Source organism: Sciurus vulgaris (assembly GCF_902686455.1).
Source record: "Sciurus vulgaris genome assembly, chromosome: 5".
NCBI lineage: Eukaryota > Metazoa > Chordata > Mammalia > Rodentia > Sciuridae > Sciurus > Sciurus vulgaris.
In genome coordinates this window covers 124875842-124902278 of record NC_136465.1, presented here as the reverse complement: position 1 = coordinate 124902278, position 26437 = coordinate 124875842, and the positions used below count along the sequence as shown (strand labels likewise).

The window sequence follows — 26437 nt, the reverse complement described above, 5'->3', positions numbered from 1 at the left end:
TATAGATGTAAATACACAGGAAGAGGGCAGGGGAAGTTAATAATTTGGTTATCTGGAACTACTAGCTCAATGTGGTTGCCTTTATTAATAAAAAAAAATAATATTTAGGAAAGAAAATATAATATTTACCTCAAGTAGATGACCAGTTAGAGGTCTCCATAAAATTTCTATTCGGTGCATATTAACTAGACCAGTTTCTAACAATTTGGCAACAGCAAAGAGAGATGGTTCCTAGAAAGAAACATATTGCATTTTAATATTAAAGGAGAATTCTGGGTACTTGGACTGTAAATAAAACAGAATACTCTGAAGAGCATGACTTTAATTATCATATATAAAGTTAGCAATAAATATAACAAAACCCACTGTCACAAGACAAGCCTTTCTGTCATCCTTAAGAATTCAGAATAGCTTCTAATTAGACAATTTGATTAAGAACACTTTTATAAGGAAAGGGTAAAAGTCCAAAATTACACTTGATATAGAGAATGGCTAACAATAAGAGTATTTCATCTAAACATCTAAAAATCTGAAATTTTTTTATTATATATGTCTAACATTTTTGTGGTACTGACAATATCCAATATGGAAATGCGTTATATCTTTTTTTCCTTAATAGAAATCAGTGAATTAAGTACATTAAGTTTTAAGACAAACATGACATGATTGAACCTTCCTGCATGTGCTAATGTGGAGGTGCCTACAAATTTTAATGACAGAAAAACTAATGATTCTAGAGAAAATATAGTATTGTGGTTGTGACTTATGTCTGTGAAGTTTTAACTGTCTGGGATTTCATCTTGGCTTTGCCTTTTAAACAGCTTTGTAACCTCAGATAAAGGACTATCTCTCCTGAACTTTTTAATCTGTAATATGGAGATAATAATAGTGTAGAAACTACCTCATATCAAAAAGTATCTGACACATAAGTCCCCCTACATGAGGCCTAGTATTACTTCTTCCTCTATTGTAGCCAGAGTATACACAGGAATCCAGTGTAGCATTTAAAAGAACACAAAGATGCCTGGGATTCAGACCTAAAGAAATTTACTCAATAACCCTAGAATGTAGTTGGCATTTGTATTTCTTAAAAACTCCATAGATGACTTTGATAACACTCAAAGTTTTGAAGCTTTGGAATGAGAAATACATCCAAACGCTACCATTAACTATATATATGATCTCAGGCAACTTACTTAAGCTCTCATGTTTTCATCTGTAAAAAGAGAAGGTTACCACTAACGCTCACAAAGTTGTTTTAAATGATTAAATGAAATAAGTTAGTGGCTGGCATACAGAAAGCACTCAATGAAAAATAGCTGCTTTAATACTTCTGTTATTGTTATACTGAGCTAGGCAATATGCTTCATACCATCAGTTTCACCTTCTAAGAATTTGTGAACCTTACAATAAATTACATCCATAACACATTAGTCAATTCCCGAAATGAAAACCAAAAACAAGATGTTGGTCACTTTAAAGCCACATCTCTACAATAGGATCCCTACATTTAACTCACTCAGAACAGATGACATTGTTACACCTATTTTCTTAACAATGTAGATAATTTTTAACTTATTTTAATATCTGCATATTACCACATTTATACTTTTTATAGCAGTCACAACTGAATAATGAACTTTTAATAGCCTCCATCTAGAAATATTTTTACAATGTCTGTATTTAATGCACTTAATAATATAAATATACTTGAATCCCCCCCCCCCCTTTTCTGTTCTGGAGGATTGAACCCAGGGCCTTGTGGATTACTTGAATATTTTTATAAAGTTTTTATTTTCATTTCATAGTTGTCATTTCACTTTACAAAATCGAATCCTAAAATGGAGAGATATGAATCCATTCTCTAAAAAATTATCTCCATGCTACTCAGTATATTCATGTTTTCAACATTTGTTCCCTCTAAGCCTTCCTTAAAAGTTACATCTGCTCCTTCTCCTCTCTTGAAACTGTATTCTTCAAAGTTAACAATAACTATTAAATACCAAAGCTCCCGTTTTTCTCTCATTGATTATGATTTCCTGTAAAGTTTTTCTCTTTTGATTTTCATGAACTTGTCTCTTTTAATCTTTTTTGGGGAGAGGGGTACTGTGGATTGAACTCCGGGGCACTTAACCACTGAGCCACATCCCCAGCCCTTTTTTATATTTTATTTAGAGACAGTGTCTCACTGAGTTGCTTAGGAACTTGCTAAGTTGTTGAGGATGGCTTTCAACTTGAGATCCTCCTGATTCAGCCTCCCAATCTACTGGTACTACAGGTGCAAGTCATCATGCCCAGCTGATCTTTTTAAATCTAAATTCTATCATCCTTCAATATCTAGCTCCAATCACACTAATTTCGTTTGACTAATCCTAACTCATTTTAACAGACATATGTAAGTATCTCATGTAACAATGAATTAAGGATTATTAAAATAAGGTTCACGTCAAATAATATCTATACTGTATTTTGGGGGGGGGTGGTAGGTACTAGGGATTAAACACAAGAGCGTTTAACCATTGAACCACATCCCTAGCTCTTTTTTATTTTTTATTTTTGAGACAGGGTCTCACAAAGTTGCTCAGAGGCTTGCTATAATTGCTGAGGCTGGCCTTGAAACTGCGATCCTCCACCTCAGCCTCCTGAACTACTGGGATCACAGGCATGTGTTATTAAGCCTGGCAATATCTATACTATATGTTTAGATACTCACACCAAATTTACTGTGATTTAACCAAAGTGAATCTGTTTATATCTTATTTGAAAGTAGAAACTTATTTCTTTTATATCTTCCAGTAGAGTGTCACGTACATAGTAAGCATACTGTGTTTGTTATATGAACACATAAATTCCCAAGATATAAGTTTGCATATATTTCAAGGCACTCTTTAAAATGTTATAGTTCGGTTAAGAATTTCAAGGGTGGAGGATTACTCATGATATCAATAAATTGATTAGCTTACTATACTTTGTATCCTTGCCTTAATTTGGAGCAAATTATAATATACATATTCGAACACTTATATGTTTATGTAATTATCCAGCTATATGCTTTAATGTATGAAACTATGCTTTAATAAGAATTTCTTCTTAGAAGAGTGAGTCACATGAGCCAAGATGACAAGCTACAATACACAGAATTGAGGATTAAGGAGACAACATATTTTTGGACTATACATATAGATATGTTAAATAAATTACTGGATTATCTTCATGTAATTTGTAAATGATCAAACAATATTTCATTTATTTCAAAATATAGAAAGGACTTGCATTCTACCATTATGATACATCTCCAGCCTGAGAGCAGGTTATCTGAAATAATTATTTACTAAGATATAAGCCCATTTTCCTGTGCTTTCCAAGTATAACAAAGTGAAATTTTGAGTATAGAAAGGAATGTTTCTGAATATCAATATTCAAAACTATTGTTCTATTCATTTAATCAATAAACAAAAAGTTTAATTTCGAAGTAAGGAGAGTCACTACCTTTAGAAAGAAATAAGTAGGTTCTTGTTTTTGATCCCAATGAAGGCAAGAAAAACTAAGTCATGTATTCCTTAATTTAAATACTATATTATTCTGATCACAAATTTTAATCACAAATATTACAATTTTATGAAATCTATTTACAAAAATTGTGTTGCATTTATTCTGTGGGGGGTGTACCAGAGATTGAACTCAGGGGCACTCAACCACTGAGCCACATCCCCCACCCTTTTTTGTATTTTATTTAGAGACAGGGTCTCACTGAGTTGCTTAGTGCCTCACTGTTGCTGCTGGCTTTGAACTCGCAATCCTCCTGCCTCAAACTCCCTAGCCACTGGGATTATAGGTGTGTGCCACCATGCCCAGCTTGCATTATTCTTTATAAAAATATGTTTTAGAAATATTCACTACACCAGCCAAGTGTAGTGGCACACACCTGTAATCCCAGCAGCTCAGGAAGCTAAGGCAGGATTATGAGTTCAAAGCCAGCCTGAGCAACTTAAGGAGGCCCTAAGGAACTCAGCAAGACCCTGTCTCTAAATAAAATATAAAAAAGGGACAGGGATATGCTTCAGTGGTTAAGTACCCCTGGGTTTTCAATTCCTGGTACCAAGAAAAAAAAAAAAAATCACTACATCAGCAATTTAAATCATATTACATATTTAAACAGATAGTAAAACAAATCATGACCTCTTTACTCCCCCTTCTACAAATAAAAACCAAAAATGGTAAAATACCTACCAGACTATTATTAACAAAGTATTGGTCCTACAAGCAAAACACTAAGATCGTAATATTTTATATGACTAAATAATGTACTACATTTAGAACAAAAAGGCAGAATACCAGACCTTATTATTTCCATAGGCCATATCCATTGCTTCTAGAGATAAGGAACAGAGTGCATTTATTAAATGATGTAATGATACATCATCAAGATACCTAAAATGAAAATGAAGAAATAAGATACTTTGATCTAAAATATAGTTAGTAAAATACTTTTCTATCAAATGTAAAATTGATTCTTACTGTGAGCTTTCAAACAATCTTGAAAGTATATTGGAAATCACTGGTAAATCTGTCATCACTGCTGTTGTTAGAACCTAAGAGAAGGATAAAATTAAATATAACATGATAGTTTTGGAAGCAAATTAGGGCAAGAAAGATTAGAGCTTACTGTACTGGGTCCTTCTACAGCTCTTCCAGGTTTCAAGGCACCACCACTACTAGGCTTTAATCCCAGAATCCATACAAGATGCTGAAAAATTAAAACAAAACAAAGAAATTTATAAAACTATAAGAATTCTAATAACTAGAATTAAAAGCAGCAGTAACTACTATAACTAAAATTAAAATCAGTAATTAATATTCATACAAAATAATTATGCAAAGTATAAGCAGTAGAACTTAGGCCATTATGAGAAGCACTCTACCATATCCTATAATATGAGCTATTTATTCCTTTATAACTTCTCTTTTTTCATGCTTACTCTCAGAAAAGGTCTGCCTGAAGCACCAATAGATAAGGTTTAATTTAGCTGTTAGCAATTATAGGTAACAATACACTGACCTCTGACCCAAGTAGTTGATAATCATACCTGAAGAGTTGCCAAGACCAGTTGCCATGATGTTCCAAGAACAGCTCCATGACAATGTGCCAAGTTAAGTAGAGTTCTCATACACTGGATATTTTTGGAAGTTAGCTATATTGAAAAAGGATATATCTGCAAGATCTGTTAAGCATTCTTAAAAATTAAAAATTTATAAAGCAACATTAATGCATTCAAGGACTTTTCAAAGAAAAAAATATTAAGAAAACAGGTTTGAATGGTTTTACAAAAAACAAATTCATCTGACTAAAAGCTATATTGTCATGTTGGTTACATAGTGAACTAAACTGTTAACTAGTTTTTCCTAAAACTACTCTCCACATAAAAGAAAGTATCAAGTACAGTAATACATTTTGGCAAATGAAAAAAAGGGTAAAACATGTTTCCTTGATAATTAACTGGTAACCAAACAAAACACAAGTATGTTACCATTACTGTCCCTTGAGGTTGGACTGCTAGAGGCTGACCCACTGCCACAACCTGCTGGTGAGACTCACTTGATGGACTTATCATCATAACACTTTGGCCTTGAATAGAATATGCTAGAATACAAAGGAAAGCCTAAATAAGTAAAAAATACCTTTTATATTGTAATCAGAGTAATAGTATATTTTAAAATATTAATTTGATTAAATCAATTCCACCATGACACTTAAACTCAATGATATCTATTATGAGTATGCTAACATTATGAAAACTCATGAAGTACAAAACCTAAGACAAGGTAAACAAATATTAAGTCATTTTCCATATCAGCAGTAAAAATTTATAAAACTCTGGTTATTATCTTCATAAGCAAAACAGAACTAGAACAAATTAAGTATTTTAAACATGTATATGGAGTATACATTTATAGTTAAAGTCAGAGACGAATATATTTTCAGTTTGAAAACTTTACTATTAAATTAAAATATATTATATATGCTTTCAAAATATTCCACATAAATAAATTTTTGAAGGTGAGCTTAACCTAATTGGTTACAAACATTACCATTCTATTAGCTCCATTTAATACAAAATATCAACCACCATTTCAATATTATGTTAAAATTTTTAATGGACTTTCATTTTTATTTTGTTTGCACAATTATGTTTTAAAAAGGTATTATTATCCTTCCTCACTCCCACTTTATTAAAGAGATGAAAAAACTGAAGCTCAGGAACAATCCCTTCCCAAGGTCACACAGTCAATGAGTGGAACAGCAAAGGTGTGAATTCAGAATTTCTATAATCATTTCTCTATGTCATACCACCCAACAGGACACAGAGAAGTTTATACAAGCTTAAGCCTTACATTTATTAGAAAGTGTAGCTGCTGTGGTGGTGTTCAATACAGTAAGGGCATAATGCGGAGGTAAGGAACCTTTGCATATTGCAGTTATAAAGGCATCTCTTGAAGTTACAAGGCCCAGTCTTCCACAAAGAGCAGCCATAGTCAGTTCAGCTTTTAAGATATTCTCAGTAGCAGCCTCATCTGTGCTGAAAAGATAAGGTATTTTATTAAACTGATTAACTTATTTAAAATTGTATTGTAAAATATGACATGAAATTAGGTATTCATAGGTAGTCTTAAGAAAATCTACCAAAAATATAATCAAAATCAATATACTTAAGAAGGAATTTTAACCAATTAACAAAATATCTGAATTTAAACTGGATAAATACAATGTACACCACAAACATTTATTATCAAAAAAATGACCAAGAACTTAAAGATTTAACCTAACATACTGAGCATTTTAAAAATCACTAAAAAGTCTGCAATCCTAAAAAAAAAAAAAAAAAAAAAAAAAAAAAAAAAAAATTAAAGAAATTGAATATGATCATCATTACTGCAAAAAACAGTAGTATGTCTTAAAATGAAAAGAGTGTTCTATAATTTGGGATTATATTTTCTATTAAAACACTGACATAACAATTCTGGTAAAGGGCAGGGCAAGAACAGGATGAGGAAGGGTAATGGTTGAAAAAGAATAAGGTTCTTGAAGAAATGATAAGAAGATGGAAATGTTAATTACCCTGATTTGATCACTTCACATTATATAAATTTTATCACACTGCATTCCTTAAATATGAAAAATTAAAAATAAGTAATAATGTTCATTCTGTATAAAACACTAATATTAGAAAATAAATTCTTCAAACTCAAGTAAACCAAATATTTGTTTAACTGCCATGATCTAATATAAAACTTACAAAGATTTAATACCTGGCATCAAGAAGGAGTGAGAGTGCAGCAAGAAGACCACACCAGCAAGCATTCACCATTTCTTCCCAAACGGCTCTACTAACTTCAAAGAAAAAATAATAATAATACTTAATGAAAACAATAGATGTCAGAATATTTAATGATACATCAAATTCTAAAATCTCCCTGGTTAACTGGCAATATGTCAAATATTTTATCAACTCAACTGGTAAATACTAAACATCTTATATTTAAAATATAACTGAATAAATAAAAATTTAGGTCAGATGTGGTTGTACACACTTGGAATCCTACCTACTTCAGAAGCTGAGCAAGAATATTACAAGGTCCAGGCCAGCCTTAGCAACTCTGTAAGACACTCTTTCAAAATAAAAATAAAAAGGGCTGGGGATATAGTTCAGTGGTAAAGTGCCCCTGGGTTCAAGTCCCAGTACCAGAAACAAACAAACAAACAAAATTAAAAGCTACACTATAGTGGCTTAAAACTTCATGATGTCTTAAAACTAAGTTGTTTGAAAACATCTATTACAAGATCTTTCTATACATGACTCATACCTTTTTAAAAATATATAACATCAGTTCCTATTTCTTTCTCTATTAGTCAAACTTTTAATCTCTGGGACCAGCTCGGAGTGAGGATGAGGTATGCAGTAACAAGCTGAGTGTCATGCAAATAAGCAAATACATCGAGCGAATGAGAGTGGGATACTGAAGTTACAAATATGAAAAGGCAAAAATAAATCCAGAGGTACTGAACTGGAACCAGAAAAATTAATGTGATGTCATAGTATTTAATGAGATACACATTTTAAAAATGTGGAGATATGTGTTGCTGTTGTTGTTTCGTGTATGTTTCCTATCCAAGTAGCACGACACATACCCAGTGCCCATGTGTTAGTTTCAATACTATTCTCCAAGACTTGGAAAACTGATTAACATCTGAGCTGAACAATAAACATTCAAAATCAGTTTGGAACATCTTATTTTATCAAATAGTGAGAAAGTGCTTAGATAAGGTCTAAAGGACTTGAGACACTGAAAGGACACAAGGGCACGCCTATAATTCCAGTGGCTGGGGAGGCTGAGGCAGGAGCATCACAAGGTTCAACACCAGCCTCAGCGACTTAATAAGGTTGTAAGAAACCTAGTGAAACTCTGTCTCAAAATGAAAAGGGCTGGGGATGTGGCTCCGTGATGAAGTGTCCTTGGGTTCATTCCTGGTACCAAAAACAAACAAAAAAAAAGGCACAAGGGCTAGCTTCAAAAGGGTCAATCTGAGCATCAAACCAAATAATGATAGTTATATATTTAGTCTTTTAAAAAAATTAAAATCCATAAATCTACACTAAATAAAAATTAAAATCCATGAATGTACATTAATATAAGTGAGTAATTTTTTTAAAAAAATAGCCAATGAGGTAGAAGAGAAAGAACTCTTATAATAGAAGTTTCAATATATTTTGTTAGAAAAATATTTGACTTTACACTAAGGAAACCTGGCTGACCTGTCAGCCATTGATAAAAGTAAATATCTCCAATCATGAGACATTGACTCTGTATGCTTCCTAATGTACTGGCACACTAAATACAACTCAACAACATTTCTGTGCTAATTCTGCAAAAAATTAATAAATTAAACCTGATTGTGAAGGAATGTAAGACAAAAGCAAGCTGGTTCCTCAGAAATGTCAAGGTCACATAAAACAAGGAAAAACTAAGGAACTGTGTTCCACACTGAAGAAAAGCACAGACACATGATAATTAAATTCAACATTTAAACCTGTACCCATAAAGGACAGTACAGAAGCAAATGGCAAATTCTGATTGAGTTGTGGGATTAGTTGTTATTGGATTGATCTTAATTTCTGATGGTGGTTGTACTATAGTATGTTGGAGACTATCCTTAGTTTTAGAAAATTCACACCAAGTAATTAAGGGACAATAAGGCATCATATCTACAACTTATTCTCAAACAGTTCAGAAAAAAACAATGACATGTAAATAAATAGAATAGTAAGGTAAATACAGTAAAGTGTTAACAATGGAGGAATAAGGGTGAATGACAGGGAAACTCTGGTTTACCAGTTCTCTGTAAATTTCAAAATAATAATTAAAAATACAGAATGATAATACACACCTATTTCCTTATCCATTTGGTCTGATGTTGACTGTAAATCTTGCTGTTCTGATGATTGTATTGGTGAAGAAGCCCCCTCTGTGGTAGACTGATATTCTGTTTCAACCTCTCCTAACTCTCCTTCAATCATACTAGTGATTCCCCGAACAAGATCTAGTAAACAATGGAATGCCACAGACATGGCATAACCTTCTGGTATAGTTGGAGGCTCAACTTTGTCCAGCATCTCTAGGCTGAAATTATGAAAAAAAAAAATCAAACCACTAATGAGAAACCAAAGTCAATAAAATATAAACTCTTTCCACTTTTTATACACAACGAAAACGGATGTTAATAGAATAGTCAAAATAAAAGGATATTATTGAGTTTGTTTAATTTAGAGGAGGATCCATTTACAGTATACTAAGAAAACAACTAGAAAAATTTAAGACCTGACCCCTGCCATAACTAATTATTTTAATTTTTGGGCTGGGATTGTGGCTCAGTGGTAGAGCACTCACCTAGCATGTGTGAGGCACTGGGTTTGATCCTCAGTACCACGTAAAAAATAGATAAAATAAAGGTTCATTTACAACTAAAAATTTTTTTTAAAAAAAGATAATACCATAAAGAATAATCCAACTGGAAATGAATTAAGAGTACTGGGACAACTGGATATTCACATACAAAAGAAAGACAATGAACCCACACCTTATGCCATACACAAAATTAACTAGAAATGAGCCAATGACCTAAATGTAAAGGTAAAAATCTTCATGACCCCAGATTAGATAATGGTTTGTAACACGATACCAAGAGCGCAAACAACAGAAGAAACACTGGATTCAACAAAAGTTAAAACTATTGTGCTTCCAAGGGTAGTATCAAGAAAATGAAGACAACTCAGAATGTGAGAAAAATTTTGCAAATCATATATCCAACAAGGGACTAGAATCTAGGACATAAGAGGGCTCTTACAACTGTATAATAAAAAGAAAACCAAATCATCAAGGAGCAAAGGATCTGAATACACATTTGCCCCAAGATGAAAGATAAATGGCTGATAAGCACATAAACAGATGCTCGATATTGTTAATTGTTAGGGAAATAGCACTTAATAACCACTAGAATGACTATCATCAAAAAGATGAACAATTTCAAGTTTTGCTCAGGATGTGGAGAAATCTGAACCTCTATCTGTTGTTGATAGGAAAGTAAAATAGTAGTGTTGCAAGGCAGTTTGACAGTGCCTCAAAAGTAACTCATGAAAAAGACACAGACACTGAAACTGAGTATTAACGTGAAATGGTTACTTGGTAGCAGTTTTAACTCAAGTCTAACTAAGCTTAAGCAACTGAACCACTAATATGTACCAACTCAGCTTAGGTAATCAATAGAAAAATATTTAAATTATTATCATTGTGTGTGTGTGTGTGTGTGTGTGTGTGTGTGTGTGTGTGTGTGTGTATGTATGTGTGGTGCTGGGGATTAAACCTAGGGCCTTGTGCATACAAGACAAGCATTCTACCAAGAGAAGTATATCTCCAGCCCAAAATATTTATATTATTGATCAAGAAATTTAAATTTAAGCTCAAATGGGGAGATAAATCCATGGATTTAATATTTACCATGCCAATTATCACAAAATCACATAGTAAACAAACCAGTGCTGAGCATCTTGCTCAACAGATTCCTGTTCTCAAAGAATACATTATTAGGAAAACACATCTAAAACAAAAATAATTCTAAACAACAGAAACTCAACTTTTAAATTCTAATTGTTATAGGTTTTAAGTGTTATGATAGTTAAGAAAAAGGGTGATTTACATTTTCTATTCATGCTAAATACCTAAAACAATTTTCCTCCAAATTTTTCATTGGTACATTACAGTTGGACATAATAATGGTGGGATTTATTGTTAAATACTCATACCTGCACATATACATCAATATAATATGGCCAATATCACTCCTAAGTATTTTCCCTTCCCCTTCACTTCTCCACCTCCAGTTCCTTTTCTCTGCTCTACTTATCTTCCTTGGAATTTCACAAGATCCCCAACCTTTCTTTTTGTTCCTCCTCTCCAGCTTCCATATACAAGAGAAAAAATATAACCCTTGACCTTTAGAGTTTTGGTTATTTTGTTTAACAAATTCTTGAGTTCTATCCATTTTCCTGCAATTGGCATAATTTCACTTTTTGTCTGAATAAAACTCCATTGTGTTCCATATTCTTTACCCATTCATCCACTGATGAATTGGTTCCATAGTTGGGCTATTATGAATTGTGCTACTATAAACATGGGTATGCATGACTTTAATTCTTTAGTATGATGTATGACTTTAATTCTTTAGTATAAATACCAAGGAGTGATATAGCCAGGTCATATGGTGGTTCCATTCCTAGGTTTTTGAGGAACCTCAATAGTGATTTCAATAGTGATTACACTAATCTACAATCCCACCAACAGTGTATAAGTGTTCTGTTTTCTCCACATATTCTCTAGCAGTTATTATTGTTTGTGTTCTTGATGGAAGCCATTCTGACTGGACTGAGAGAGTGTAGTTTTGATTTGTAGTTCCCTAAATGCTAATGATGTAGAACAATTTTTTCATATATTTGTTGGTCATTTGTATTTCTTTGTTTGAGAAGTGCCTGTTTTAACCATTTACTCACTTAGTAACTGGGTTATTTGTGGGGTTTTTTGGTGTTAATTTTTTTTACTTCTTTATATGTTCTAGATATTAATCCTCTGTAAAAAGAGTAGCTAGCAAAGATTTTCTCCTATTCTGTAGGCTCCCTCTTCACTTTGTTTCTGTTGTTATGTGGAAGCTTTTAAAGTAGATGCCATCCCACTTATTAACTCTTGGTATTATTTCCAGAGTTTCAGGGGTCCTACGGGGAAAGTCATTGCCTATGCCTATATGTGGGAATGTTGATGCTATGATTTTTTCCCTAGGAATTGCATAGCTTCTGGTGGAATTCCTAGGCCTTTGATCCATTATGAGTTGACATTAGTACAAAGTGAGAGATAAGGGTCTAGTTTCATTCTTCTACATATGGACATCCTTGCTTTTTACCAGATTTTAAAGGAAATGTTTTCAGTTTTTCACTACGAGGTTCGCTTTGGGTTTTTCATACATAGCTTTTATGATGTTCAGATAGGTTCCTTATGTCTCTGTAGTTTCTTCAATGCCTTTATCATGAATTGGTGATGAATTGTGTTGCAGTCTTCTCCATCTATTGAGGTAACTAAGTGATTTTTGTCCTTAGTTCTGGTTATGCAATGAATTACGTTTATTGATTTGCATATGTTAAACCAACCTTGCACCCCTAGGATAAAACCAACTTGGTGATGATATATAATCTTCTTAATATGTTGTTGAATATAATTTACTAATATTTCTTAAGGATTTTTGCATCTAAGTTCATCAGGGATGCTGGTCTGTAGTTTTCTTTCCTTCTATTAGTTTTAGAATTGGTTTGTTCTTTTTAAAGGGACTTGAGATGCATTTTTAGGTTGTTTATTTGGGATCTTTTTCATTTTCTTATGTAGGCACTCATAGCTGTAAACTTGTTTCAGAATTGCCTTCATAGTGTCCCAGAAAGGTCTGGTATATTGTATCTCTATTCTTATTTAAGTCCAAGAATTTTAACCTGATTTATTCTATCATGCATTCATCATTCAAAAGTGTATTGTTCAACATCCATGTGTTTAGAGTTTCTATAGTTTTTTAGTATTGATTTCTAATTTCTTTCCATTATGACCTGATAAGATGCAAGGAGATAAGAATTGCTTTGTGGCCTAAAATATGGTCTATTTTGAAGATGGTTCTATGATTTCCATGTGCTGAATTCTAACAAGATTAGCAAAATATTTAAAATAACTTCCTCACATACAGGATGCTGAAAGTTAGATATATCACTACTTCCATCTTATAAGTGAATGAGGAAAAAAAATTAATTTACCAAAGGTAACTCAGTTAATATTAGGAGACCTAAGTTGAAGAGGTATAAAACCAAGCCATATTAGTATATGTTTGTGTTTTTATTTACTACCTCACTCAGTAAAATGTAAGCTCCATGAGAGCTAAAATTTTATTCTGTGTTGGTTTTGTTTTGTGTCAGTTTAAAAAATGAGATGAACTATCTAGACAATTATTAATGTCTCCTTTGGTGCTAGTAATCCAATTCTTTTATAATATGACTCTCTAGTACACTTCAGTCATTAGCTTTTTTTTTTTTTTTAACCAAAGTAAAGGCAACATGAGACAAAGTAACTTTGATGTCTTATAAATGTACAATGAATTCTATTTCAAATATTTCAGTCCTCTATGATTCTATAATTTTACAATTTTAGACAAAAACAAGAAGCATAAAGTATCGAAATAATGATACGATGCAGACTAACATGCCAGAAAAATTTAGATTTATACTACTTAGATTTTTCTTTTACATTTTAACTTTTGATTTACTATCATCAGAATAGTATTTTAATTATATATAACAATTATTCAAAGTATATCAGTAACTGACTTACAGTAAATAAAGCAATGTTAAACCCATGTTACTAGTTGCTTTATTGCTATTAGTATTGCATTTTACTAAGCCTTAAGAAAAATCAATAATACATTGCTGAGGGCTGGGTTGTGGCTCAGTGGTAGAGCCCTTGTCTAGACTGTGCAAGGCACTGAGGCACTGGGTTTGATTCTCAGCACCTCATATAAATAAATGAATAAAACAAACATCTATCAATATCTAAAAAAATATTTTAAAAAATACATTGCTAAATATTTATTTGTTAAACTGATGGCTAATAACAAAAAATAGCAGACATGGCATTCATTCAAGAGTTTTAATACATTAAAAACCAGAGTTCCCATGTGTTTAACTGTAATGTTGAGACTAATTATTTAAAATAACATTCCTTACACGTAGGATACCAGTACTTCCATCTTATAGATGAGAGATATTAGATTAAAAAATGATTAATTTTCTAAACATGGTTCAATTAATATTAGAAGACCTAAGTCTAAAAAGTCTGAAACCAAGCCATAAGCTTGATCCAAAAAGTTATGCAGGAAACTTGAGTAGGTTCATTGGTAAATAAATCACATTTTGTTTTATAATCCTGTTAACAGTCTATAAACAGCACAAAAGAAAACAAACAAAATTCAGTCCTAAATAAAATTCTCAAAATTGACAACAGCAAATGAGCTCTAAAATACATTAGAAATATTAGGTTTAAATTTAAAATATAATGCATACAGAAGCATTTTACAATCAAATATCATTTCTAACAATATTTTGTTCCTTATAAAATAATATCACCACTACTTACTAGGTGGCTTTAGCACTGCCTTGAACTGTTACCGTCAGAATAGGTATCCAAGTTCCTCTATATTCAAATGCTGGTAGCAAAGTAACACCTCCACCAATTCCCACCATTCCTGAGTTAGCTGGAGCTGAGACTGGGCCACCTGAATTATTATTTCCTATTAGATAAGGGGGGCAAGCAAAGATACCAATTTACTACTTGATACAAATCAATAGTATTTAAACACCTGGTCAATCTTCGAATTCTTTTCTGTAGTATAGGTACTATACGTATAAAAGAAATTTATTATCCTATTCCGTCTACTAGATAAATCTATTTCCCTAAGAAACTACTTACTTTATTAAACAAAAGCTTTTAGAGTAAGTAAAAATATGGAAAAAATTTTTAAAGAGTAGGATTTGTTTAAATGAGAAGAAAAGAGACAGAACCCCCTCAGGGTGAGAGAGGACTTGACAGAGGTTGCCCTGGACAAATTTTTTTATTATATTTTGAATTGGACCTCTTTTTATCAAAGGTAGGAATAAAAAAATACAAAGTCTATCAATCAGATAGTACAAAGTGATAAAGAAGGTAAAAGGAAACAAGTCATACACTGATTTGCAAACAAACTTGAATCATGTTAACACTTTTTGTTAAAAAAAGAGACTGAGAAACCTGCTAAATAGTCTCTTTAATGAAAGGAATCAAATGAAGGTTCTTCTAAAATGAAGAATGGCATCTAAACGTTTGTCCTCATGTGATTAGAGGAACCAAAAGTATACCAGACAGGCTAGGGTCGTAGTTCAGTGGTATAGCACTTGTCCAGCATGTGTGAGGCAATGGGTTCAATTCTCAGCACCACATATAAATAAATAAATAAAATATATTTCCATTGACAATTAAAAAAACATACATATACTAAAAAAAAGTATATCAGACAAGAAAATCTACTCTGGAAAAGAAAATAAACATAAGTGTCATAGTGAGATGAAATTATTTGTTAAATATAAATGTACTATGAATATATTTACTTAATCCAAATTTCTCTAGATAGAATTTTTAAAACAAATCCTCTCAGAACAGTGAATATTGTAAATTATGGCAGAACATAAAAACAAAATTTGAATATGCTTTACCAGCTTGGTTGGTTGTAGCAGGATTTCCAGTAGGAGGAACAAGAAACAAGGACTGTATAAATGATCCCAGTGCATTCACAATATCTCGAAAAACCTTGGTAGAATGTTGTTTCATATCATAGGACTGACAGAATGACCTATAAAATCATTTTAAATGTTTCTGAGAAAAAAATTTGAATGCATTAAAACAATTAAGTTTTTTTTTTTAAAGCAAGTAATGCTGTTATAGTACTTTTAATATCATATTCAAAAGATTCTTCATCATACCTGAGTAATTTTACCAATTTTGGACAAAGGTTCATATTGAAGTCAACGTTCTAAAAAAAATAATCTTGGCTGTATTTACACAGCAAATTCAGAGAGATGGCAATCATTAACCACATGTTTTGACTTCATTCATTGTCATGCCTCCACCCTGTCCCTTCATATATATATTATATAAATTTTCTGTTTAAAAATCACTAATACTTGGGAATACTTAAAATATTCCCACTAGTTTACTAACCTACTATGAGTTTATTAACCTATCCATTTAATGAAATATTTCTGAGGTTTTACCTTAATAGCTGAGGCTGCACACACAGTCTGTGTATTGATTCCACTGCAACAGCTCGTAGCCACTGGGGTTTATCTGCATCCAGAAATTTCACCAGAAGTGACAGAAATATTTCACATTCAGTTACCTAAAAAGTATAGGGTTTTTAATATCTGTTTGAATCAAAGAAAATAATAAAATACTACATTCTTACTCTTAGAGCCATGGACAATAAAATCTTTTAGATTTCAAATAAAAATTCTTAATGACTGGAGAAAAAGAGAATTGTAAGGAAAAGTTAACAATAAAAATGATCATAGTGTCTCCTTAAGTATATCCCTAAAAACACTAGTATTCTACTAACACAGGTAATCCTTTATCCTATTCTGTAGAAAGCACAGCACACCATTAAGTCCTCTTCAGGGAACAAGTAGGGAAGCGGTATTCAGTTGGCCTCATCACAATAAAAATTTTCTGAACACTTTGACTTGACTACTACATGGCCTGGCAATAATTTAGCTCGACTGGTCCTTATATTTATTTCTCTTTTTAAAAATCTCTTGACTCTCCATACTGACTGACATTTCTATATCCTAATTATTTTCACTTTTACTATCTTGTTGACACTTTAAAAATTAATTATGGTAAAAATACCTAATATACCTATTATGGTAAAAATACCTAATATAAAACTCACTCTTTTAATGATATTTAAGTGTACAGAACAGTAGTGTGTTAACTATATTCACATTGCTGTATAATAGATCTCTACAACTTTTATAACTTGAAACTGAAATTCTACACCCATTTAAGACTGACGCTGCATTCTTCAGTCCATGGAAATCATGGAATTTTGTCTCTAGAATCTGACTACTCTAGATACTGAAGGAGTCATACACTATTTGTCTTTTTGTGAAGGGCCTGTTTTACTCAGCATAATGTCCTCAAAAGTCCACTGACAGGATGAACTGTTTTCTATGGCTAAATAATATTGTTCTGTCAATGAACATTTGAACTGTTTCCACTTCTTGGCTATTGCAGAAAATATTTCAATGAACACAAGTGTGCAAATATTTCTTTCACATCATATTTTCTTTTGATTATCTACCCAGAAACTCAACTGCAGGATCACATGGTAATTCTATTTTTATTTTTTCTCATTAAACTATTGTTTTAATGGGTCTCAAAATTCTGTGACAGAGTTTTGATCAAGTTGCTTCCATTAAAAAGTACTTATTTTAAAAATAACTTAAAACTGCGACACACAAAAACCTAATGGTCCACAAAACATTCTCCTTTCCTTCTGAAGGTTTTACAATGCATTGTTATCATTAACCAGTCTTTTACTACAAAACTTAAACAGCCAATTGAGACAAAAAGTTCTGAAATTGTTCATCCACCACTGATCAAGACTAGGGTAGCAGGTGTTAGGGGTAACATTCATTAGCTTTCTGAACTTTCTGGGCAGACTTGATGACCTTGCCAGCTCCAGCAGCCTTCTTGTTCACTGCTTTGATGATACACACAGCAACTGTCTGCCTCACATCAGGGACAGCAAAAAGCCAAAAAAGGATAGTCTAAGAAGCTCTCAACACACATGGGTTTTCCTGGAACCATATGAACAATGGCAGCATCACCAGATTTGAAAATTTTAGGACCATCTTTCAGCTTGATCAGAACAGTGATCAATCTTTTCTTTCAGTTAAACAAACTTGCAAGCAATGTGAGCTGTGTGACAATCCAGTACAGGGACATAGCCAGCACTGATATGGCCTGGATGGTTCAGGATAATCACCTGAGCAGTGAAACCAGCTGCTTCCACTGCCGGGTCACTTTTGCTGTCACCAGCAACACTGCCACAATGAACATCTTTGATGGACATGTTCTTGACACTGAAGCCTGTCTCCAGGAAAAGCTTCACTTGGAGCTTCATGGTACTTTTCAACAGACTTTACTTCAGTTGTGACATTGACTGGAGCAAAGGTGACCACCAGGCCAGGCTTAAGAACACCAGTCTCCACTCGGCCCACAGGGATAGTACCAATTCCACCAATTCTGTAGACATCCTGGAAGGGCAGGTGCAAAGGCTTGTCAGTTGGATGAGCTCGTGGCAGGATGCAATCTAACACTTCAAGCAGTGTGGTTCCATTGGTACTGCCATCTTTATGGGTGACTTTCCATCCCTTGAACCAGGGCATATTAAAACTTGGCTCCAACGGGTCATCATTCCAATCAGAAATTAGCCACAAATGCTACTGTGTCAGGGTTGTAGCCAATTTTCTTAATGTAGGTGCTGACTTCCTTAATTATTTCCTCATATCTATTCTGACCACAGGGTGGCTCAGTGAAATCCATTTTGTTAACACCAACAATTAGTTGTTTCACACCCAGTGTGTAAGCCAGAGCGAATGCATGGGTCTGCCCATTCTTGGAGATACCAGCTTCAAATTCACCAACACCAGCAACAACAATCAGGACAGCACAGTCAGCCTGAGATGAGCCTGTGATCATGTTTTTGATAAAGTCTCGTGTCCTGGGGCATCAATGATAGTCACATAATACTTGCTGGTCTCAAATTTCCACAGGAAGATGTCAATGATACCACCATGCTCACACTCAGCTTTCAGTTTATCCAAGACCCAGGAATACTTGAAGAAGCCCTTATCTATCAGCAGTTTCCTTCTCAAAATTTTCAATAGTTCTTTAGTCAATCCCACCACATTTGTAGATCAGATGGTCAGTAGTGGTAGACCTGCCTGAATCTACGTGTCCAATGACAACAATGTTGATGTGAGTTTTTTCCTTTCCCCTTTTGATTCTGATTTAGTGGTGGTTTTCACAACACATGGGTTTTAGCAGCAAACCAGTTGTGAAAAGCTGGTAATTCTATTTTTAATTTGAGAAACTACCATACTTTTCCAAAGTAGTTCCACCATTTTACATTCCCACCAATAGTACACAAAGGTTCCAATTTTTCCCTATCTTTGCCAACACTTGCTATTTTCTATTTTTTTTTTTTTTTTTGCTTCCTCTTTTTTCTTTTTTTCATAGTGGCCATCCTATTGGGTATGAGGTGATATCTTACTATTGTTTTGCTTTGCATTGCTCAAAGGGTTAAACAGGTTGAGCATCTTTTCACAAGTTTGTTGGATATCTGTATATCTTTGGAGAAATGTCTATTCATGTCCTTTGCCTGTTTTTAATTAAGTTACCGGGGGGTTTTGTCGCTGAGTTATAGTTTTTTATAAATTCCGGATATTAACCCCTTATCAGACATATGACTTGTAAATATTTTCTCTTGTTCTAAAGATTGCCTTTCTGAGTCAGGCATGGTGGTATATAACTTTAATCTCTGGGACTCAGGAGGCTGAGGCAGGTGAATTGCAAGTTCAAGGCTAGCCTCAGTAACTTGGTGAGAACCTGTCTCAAAATACAAAATAAAAAGGGCTGGGGATATAACTTGGTGGTAGGGTGCTCCTGGGATCAATCCCCAGTACCACACACACAACTGCCTTTTCAAATTGTTGACACCTTCCTTTGAATGGTAGGAGTTTTTAAAATGTGATACAATCCCATTTGTCTACTTTTGCTTTTGGTGTCAGCCAAGAAATCATTGCTAAATCCAATATCATAAATATTTTCCCCAAGGCTTTTTTTTTTTTTTAAAGAAACTTTTTGATTTTAAGTCTTCTAGTAGTATATCCATTTTGAATGTTAATATGTGATATAAAGTAAAGATCCAACTTCATTCTTCTGCATGTGGATGTAACTTTTCTAGCTCTACTGTTGAAGAGGCTGTCCTTTCCCCACTGAGTGATCTTGGCATTCGTACTGAAGATCATTTAGCTATATATGCAAGGGCTTATTTCTGAGCTCTCTATCCTCTTCAATGGTCTTGGTGCCCTTGTACCAGTAGCCAACTATTTTGATTACTGTAGTTTTACAATATGCTTTAAGATCAGGAAGTGTGTAAGATCAAATCGTTCTTTCTCAACATCATTTTGACAAGTCAGGGTACTTAGAGATTCTACAAATTTTAGAATGGATTCTTATATTTCTATAAAAAATGCTGTTGGAATTTTTATACACAGTGCACTGAATCTATAGATCACTTTGGGTAGTATGGACATTTTAACAAAATTAAGTCTTCCAATCATGAATACTGGACGTTTTCCCATTTGTGTTTTTCTTTCACCAAGATTTTATGACTTTTACTGTACAGGTTTTTGGTCAGCTTGGTTAAGTTTATATGTAAGTATTGTATTTTTTTAATTCAATGATCAACAGAAATGCTTTCTTAATTTCTTTCTTGAATTGTTCACTGTTAGTGTACAGAAACACAACTGACTTGCATGTTGATTGTGGATCCTACAACTTTGCTGAATTCTAATAAATTGTGTTGTACAGATTCTTTAGGGTTACCTAAATATAAGATCATGTCATCTGCAAACAGATATTTTTGCTTCTTCCTTTCAGGTTTTGATTACTCTTATTTCTTTTTCTTTCCCAATAGCTCTGGCTAGGACTTCTAGAACTATGTTGAATAGAAGTGATAACTACAGGCAACCATGTCTTGTTCCTAATCTTAGAGGAAAGGCTTTAAAGTTTTGACTATGATATTAGTTACTGATTTTTCATAGTCTTTATTATGTTGAAGTAGTTTACTTCATTTCCTAGTTTTCTGAGTATTATCATTTCAAAAGGGTAATGAATTTTATCAAATGCTTTTCCTAAATCAACTGAGAAGTTCATGTGGTTTTCTTACATGACAAACAAAATCACAAGGTAGACTACATGAACTGATTTCCCTATGTTAGAGCACCCTGCAATCCAGGAATTTATCCCACCTGAGTCATTAATGATCTTTTAATGTGCAACAGAATTTGGTTTCCTTATATTTTGTTGGAGATTTTTGCTGTAATATTCATCAGGGATGCTGATATGTAGTTTTTTGTAATACCTTTGACTTTGGAATCAAGGCAATATTAGCCTCCTAAAGTGAGTTTGGAAGTATTTTCTTCTCTTCAATTCTTTGGAAGATTTTTGAGACAGACTGGTGTTAATTCTACTTTTAATGTTTGATAAAATTTGCCTGTGAAGCCATCTGTCCTGGGCTTTTCTTTGTTATCAGGGGTTTGATTATTGATTCAATCTCTTTACTACTTATGATTCTATTCAAATTTTTTATTGTGATTCCATCTTGGTAGATTGTTTCAGAAATTTATTTCTTCAAGGTTATATAATTATTTGTTGTATAGCTATTCGTAGTTGTCTTTTATAATTATACTTTTGTGGTATCAGTTGTCTTCTCTTTCATTTCTGAAATTAATTACTTAAGTATTCTGTTTAGTCTTGCTAAGAGTTTGACAATTTCATCAATATTTACAAAAACCAACTCTTAGTTTCACTGAGTCTCCATTTTTCTATTCCTCATTTCATCTATGCTGTGATTTTTATTATTTCCTTCCTTCTGCTAACTTTGGATTTAGACTGTTCACTTTTTTTATTCCTTGAGGTATAAAGTTAAAAGTGCTGATTTTAGATTTTTCTTCCTTTTTAATGTAGATGTTCATTGTCATAAAGTTCTCTCTTGGTAGTGCTTTTGTGGCACCCAATAGTTGTATTTTCATTTTCGTTTGTTTCAACATACATTCTAATTTTTCTTCGTATTTATTTTTTGAACCATTGGTTAATTAAAAATTGTTTAATTTCCATGTTTGTGACTTTTTCTTTTCCCCTGTTTTCTTCTATCAATTTCTGGTTTTATTCCACTGTTGTCAAAGAAGATGCTTAGTATGATTTCAATCTTCCTAAACCTGTTGAGACTTAAATTTGTCTTATATGGTCTAACATGTGCTCTGTCCTGGAGAATGTCCCATGTGCACTTGAGAAGATTGTTCTGCTAATGCTGGGTTCAGTATTCTACATATGTCTCTTAAGTCCAATTGGTTTACAGTGTTGCTCAAGCCCTCTGGTTTCCCTACTGATCTTACTGGTCTTATGTCCACTTGTTCTGCACACTATAGAAAGTGAGATACTGAAGTCTCTTACTATTATTGTGTTGTCTATTTTTGTTCATTAAAACAAAGGTTATAAAGACTAAAATATTATAAGATGGCAAATTGACTCATAAAACTAAAAAGAAACAATGCATCATTTTCTGAGAAATACCATTTGAATGTTTAAGAGTAAATAAGAACAGTAATAGCATTATGTTCAAGAATATCACAACACATTCCATATCATAAAGTTATGCAAAAATACATAAAATGGAAAAAATTTTTAAAAAATTCAATTTCTAATCCTAACTCCCACCAAATATTTAATAAATTTGCTTTAATTTGTGAACACATATGATAGTATAAATAAAAGCAGAATACACTGGATACTATAATTTTAATTATCCTTCAAATGAGATATAGACAATTAGCTAAAAAGCTGAATTCTTTTTTTTTTTTTACAAATTATTTAGAATTTATTTCTGTAACAACTGCAAGAAAAAAATTAGAATCTTCAACTTTCATCTTAGAAACATGAAAATATCCCTAACTATATTAATAAAGACAACTCCAATTTTAATAATAGTGAGAAATGTGAACATGAATATCGCATTTTACTGAGTCCCTCTCCTTTTTTCATTTACATTTTTTATTAGTACTATATATAACATTGGGATTCATTTTGACATAATTATAAAAATATGGAATATAATTTGCTTTAATTCTATCCCCGATATTTCTCCTTTTCTTCCTCTCTTCCTTCCCCCTATTTTCTTCCCTCCACTCTACTGATCTTTCTGCTAGTATAGTCTTTTTAAGCAGTGCCTTGTGGTTACATATAATGGCAAGATTCACTGTGGTAGATTCAGATTCAGATTCAATCCTCTGTTCTTCCCTTATCCAGTCTTCCTCCTTCCTCCTCAATCCCGTTCCTCTACTCCACAGATTTTTCTATTTTGATGGAATTCCCCCTACCTTTTCTTTTTTCTTTTTTTCCTTATTTTGGACTAGTTTCTGCATATCTGAGAAAACATGTGACCTTTAATTTTGGATCTGGCTTATTTTACTTAGCATGGAAGTCTCCAGTTCCATTATTTATTGGCAAATCCATAATTTCATTCTTCTATAGGGCTGAGTAATACTCCATGGTATAGATATACCATATTTTCTTTATCCATTCATCTGTGAATAAGCACTTAATTTGACTTCATAACTTGGCTATTATGAATTGCATAAAAAGCTGAATTCTTAAAACATAAATCCTATGCTGCTTTGAGATAACATGCTATCACTCTCCTTGACATACATTATCCACACTATATAAATGCAAACATGATTCAAGGAAGGACAGAATGAAATTTTAGAGTACCTGAGAGAATACTTGTATATATTAAAAAAAAATTCCATCAAACTGAATTGAAAAAACTAATGCCACAAATAAACCACTTTCTTTAAAAAGCACTGCACTGCACATAATTATATATACAAACATGTATGGAAAATAGCACTTACCAAAAGACTATAAAACTGCTTAATCAGGACAGAAACTACTCTCAGCAATCGCATACAGATAGGAAAATATGGTTTTTCAACAGGTGCTGGGGAAGATGAAGTGCTTGAACCTTGTCTGAACTTTATATTTGGAGAAAAGAGCTTTATCACAAGAGGACATACTCTTTCTTTGAGAAGGAAACTAAATTCCTGGTGCTATTTGCAAAGAAGAAAACAGAATTAACTTAGTTTGTACTCAATACCTCTAAAACAGTCTTGCTAGCAAGTAAAACTTAATCAGTATAAATAATTTAGCTTAAAATTTTAAGTTTATATTGTATTATTTTATAAGTTGCACACATATTTGAAACTTACATTGCTGTTAAGGAGTCTTAGAACAAAATATCAGTATTTCAAGAGTTTCTTAAATGATTCATATTAAAAAGAAACATGAATGATTTTTAGAGTTGAGGAAATGGTGCTTATCACTAGAAACTTTTAGTTAGATATTGGTGATTTAAAACAAAGAAAATAGATTAAACAAATATAAGCAAACACAGCATTTAAAATAGATAACTGAGGAGTAAAAACCTGATTAATAAAGTAGAATAGGTTACATGGTTCATCAATCTCATTTTGCAAAGAACAATCCCATTCATGCACAGAAGATTTAATAACATGGCTTTGTGCTACTTGGATTACTTGAACAGAACACAAGCTGGTAAAATATACAATGACAACCTAGCACAATTTTATAAGATGGGAATTTTGTAAAAAATTCTTAAATTTCATTTGTAGTCATTATATATTATGCAAAAAGCTCCCTTAATTTGTTCATTCTCTGTTTTACTTAAGAGTAGTCTCATTTTAGTGACAATATAAGGCATGATCTGCACTTAATGATTAACTTCAAATATATTTTATTTTGGTGTTTGAATCACCCAAATTTCACTGAAGTCATTATAAACAAAGGAAGAATCAGAAAAATCATCCAAACTAATCTTTTTAATCTTATGGAAAAGGAAAATAAGTCTTAGCCCCAAACCTCAAGATGCATGTAAATCCATGTAAGTTCAAATAACATTTTCCATGTCTCACAGACACCCCAAAGTGAATACGTACAAAACTAAATTATGTATTCCTTATGATAAAAATTCTGTCCACAGAGTACTTCGTCTTAGCAAATCATTAACTGCTTGGGCCAAAAAGCTAGAAGTCGTCTCTGAGACTGCATTTTTCATCACCTACTAAACTAATTCACTTACTGATGCACCAATTACTTGCTAGGCACTGTGCCAGAGAAAGGGTTACAGAGTTAAGTTCAAAAAATTAAAAAATTTTTTGAAAAATTTAATTAAAAATTTAATTAAAATTTTCAATGCCCCTAACGTCTAGCTTATTTTTTAGAAAGGAAAACAGTCCCTATCCTAAGGTAACTGCTCTTGAAATACATTCTGCACAAAGTATTCTTTTTTCCATTTTGCCTAAATCTAACTTACTACTCTGCATCTTTCAAGTACAAGCTTAAGCATCAGTTCCTCTATTCAACCACTCCTCTACCAAATTTGGTACCCATGGTATTTATGTGCACAGAATTTAAAAAAAAAAAAAAATTTTCCTGAGCAGTTAATACCTTTCTCTTCATTAGACTTTTATGGGTCATAAGGACAAGGATTTTTATCAGTCATATTATTTGCATGGAACATAGACCAACATACTGTAACTGGTAAATTTTTGTTATATGTGTGAATATGAATGATGAGTAAAAGAAAACTAATGTCTATTTTTGAAAAATATTTTCCAGACTAAATTCTAGGATCTTCCAAGAAGAATTATTTTATCTCTCTGTATTACAGTAGGAAGAATAAAATAAAGTAGGAATTTTGTGGGTATAATAAATTTGAATATGTATTATATATCAGGAAGTAATGAGTGCTATAAAATAAAGAAGGATTAGAAAAATAAGGGTGCTGACATAAAAAAAAAAGTGTGCCATTTTACACAAAGTGGTTAGGGAAGAAATGTCTGGTAAGTAGATCACTGAGCAAATACTCAAAGAAATAAGACAGTAAACCAAACGGAAGAAAAGCATTCCAGGTTTGAAGATAATGACTGGATATGGGATGTAAATAAAAAAGAAGGGGTAAGAAGAGGAACTAATTTGGAGTTTGGTTGACATTACAAGTTCAAATTCCAGTTCCATCACTTATATGAATTATGAAATCTTGGACAAAGTATTTAACTTTCTGCAAGTCATAGTATAGTTTCCTCATATGAACAACAGGAACAACTGGCACTTCTGAGCATTTGGGGAAATTAAAGAGAATATCGTGTAAGAAATCTGGCACATAGCATTTAAATGATAGTCAAACAATACTGGTTATTATGACAATCATTTTACACACAGCTATTGGACAAATTATATCTACTGTTTCTACTGTACCATGAAGAAAGCAATCATCAGCAAATATTATTCATTATCACCAAAAGCAGTTAATAGTTGTTTAATGTATAACAAAAATTATGAACCATAT

The 26437-nt window shown here is 32.6% G+C and overlaps 1 protein-coding gene across 4 annotated transcripts in view; it reads right to left on the bottom strand.

The window, feature by feature from the left end:
- Positions 1-26437, bottom strand: part of MON2 (MON2 homolog, regulator of endosome-to-Golgi trafficking) — a 109513-nt gene that overhangs the window by 49124 nt on the left and 33952 nt on the right. For all 4 annotated transcript variants that reach the window (XM_079139657.1, XM_079139658.1, XM_079139660.1 and 1 more), the window contains 13 exons: positions 23925-24119; positions 16437-16561; positions 15879-16015; positions 14767-14920; positions 9446-9678; positions 7309-7390; positions 6394-6578; positions 5529-5641; positions 5088-5192; positions 4667-4747; positions 4519-4592; positions 4341-4431; positions 130-231 (listed from right to left, as the gene is read on the bottom strand). In XM_079139657.1, coding sequence (XP_078995783.1) covers positions 130-231; positions 4341-4431; positions 4519-4592; positions 4667-4747; positions 5088-5192; positions 5529-5641; positions 6394-6578; positions 7309-7390; positions 9446-9678; positions 14767-14920; positions 15879-16015; positions 16437-16561; positions 23925-24119 — 1677 coding nt within the window. The remainder of the gene's footprint in view (positions 1-129; positions 232-4340; positions 4432-4518; positions 4593-4666; positions 4748-5087; positions 5193-5528; positions 5642-6393; positions 6579-7308; positions 7391-9445; positions 9679-14766; positions 14921-15878; positions 16016-16436; positions 16562-23924; positions 24120-26437) is intronic.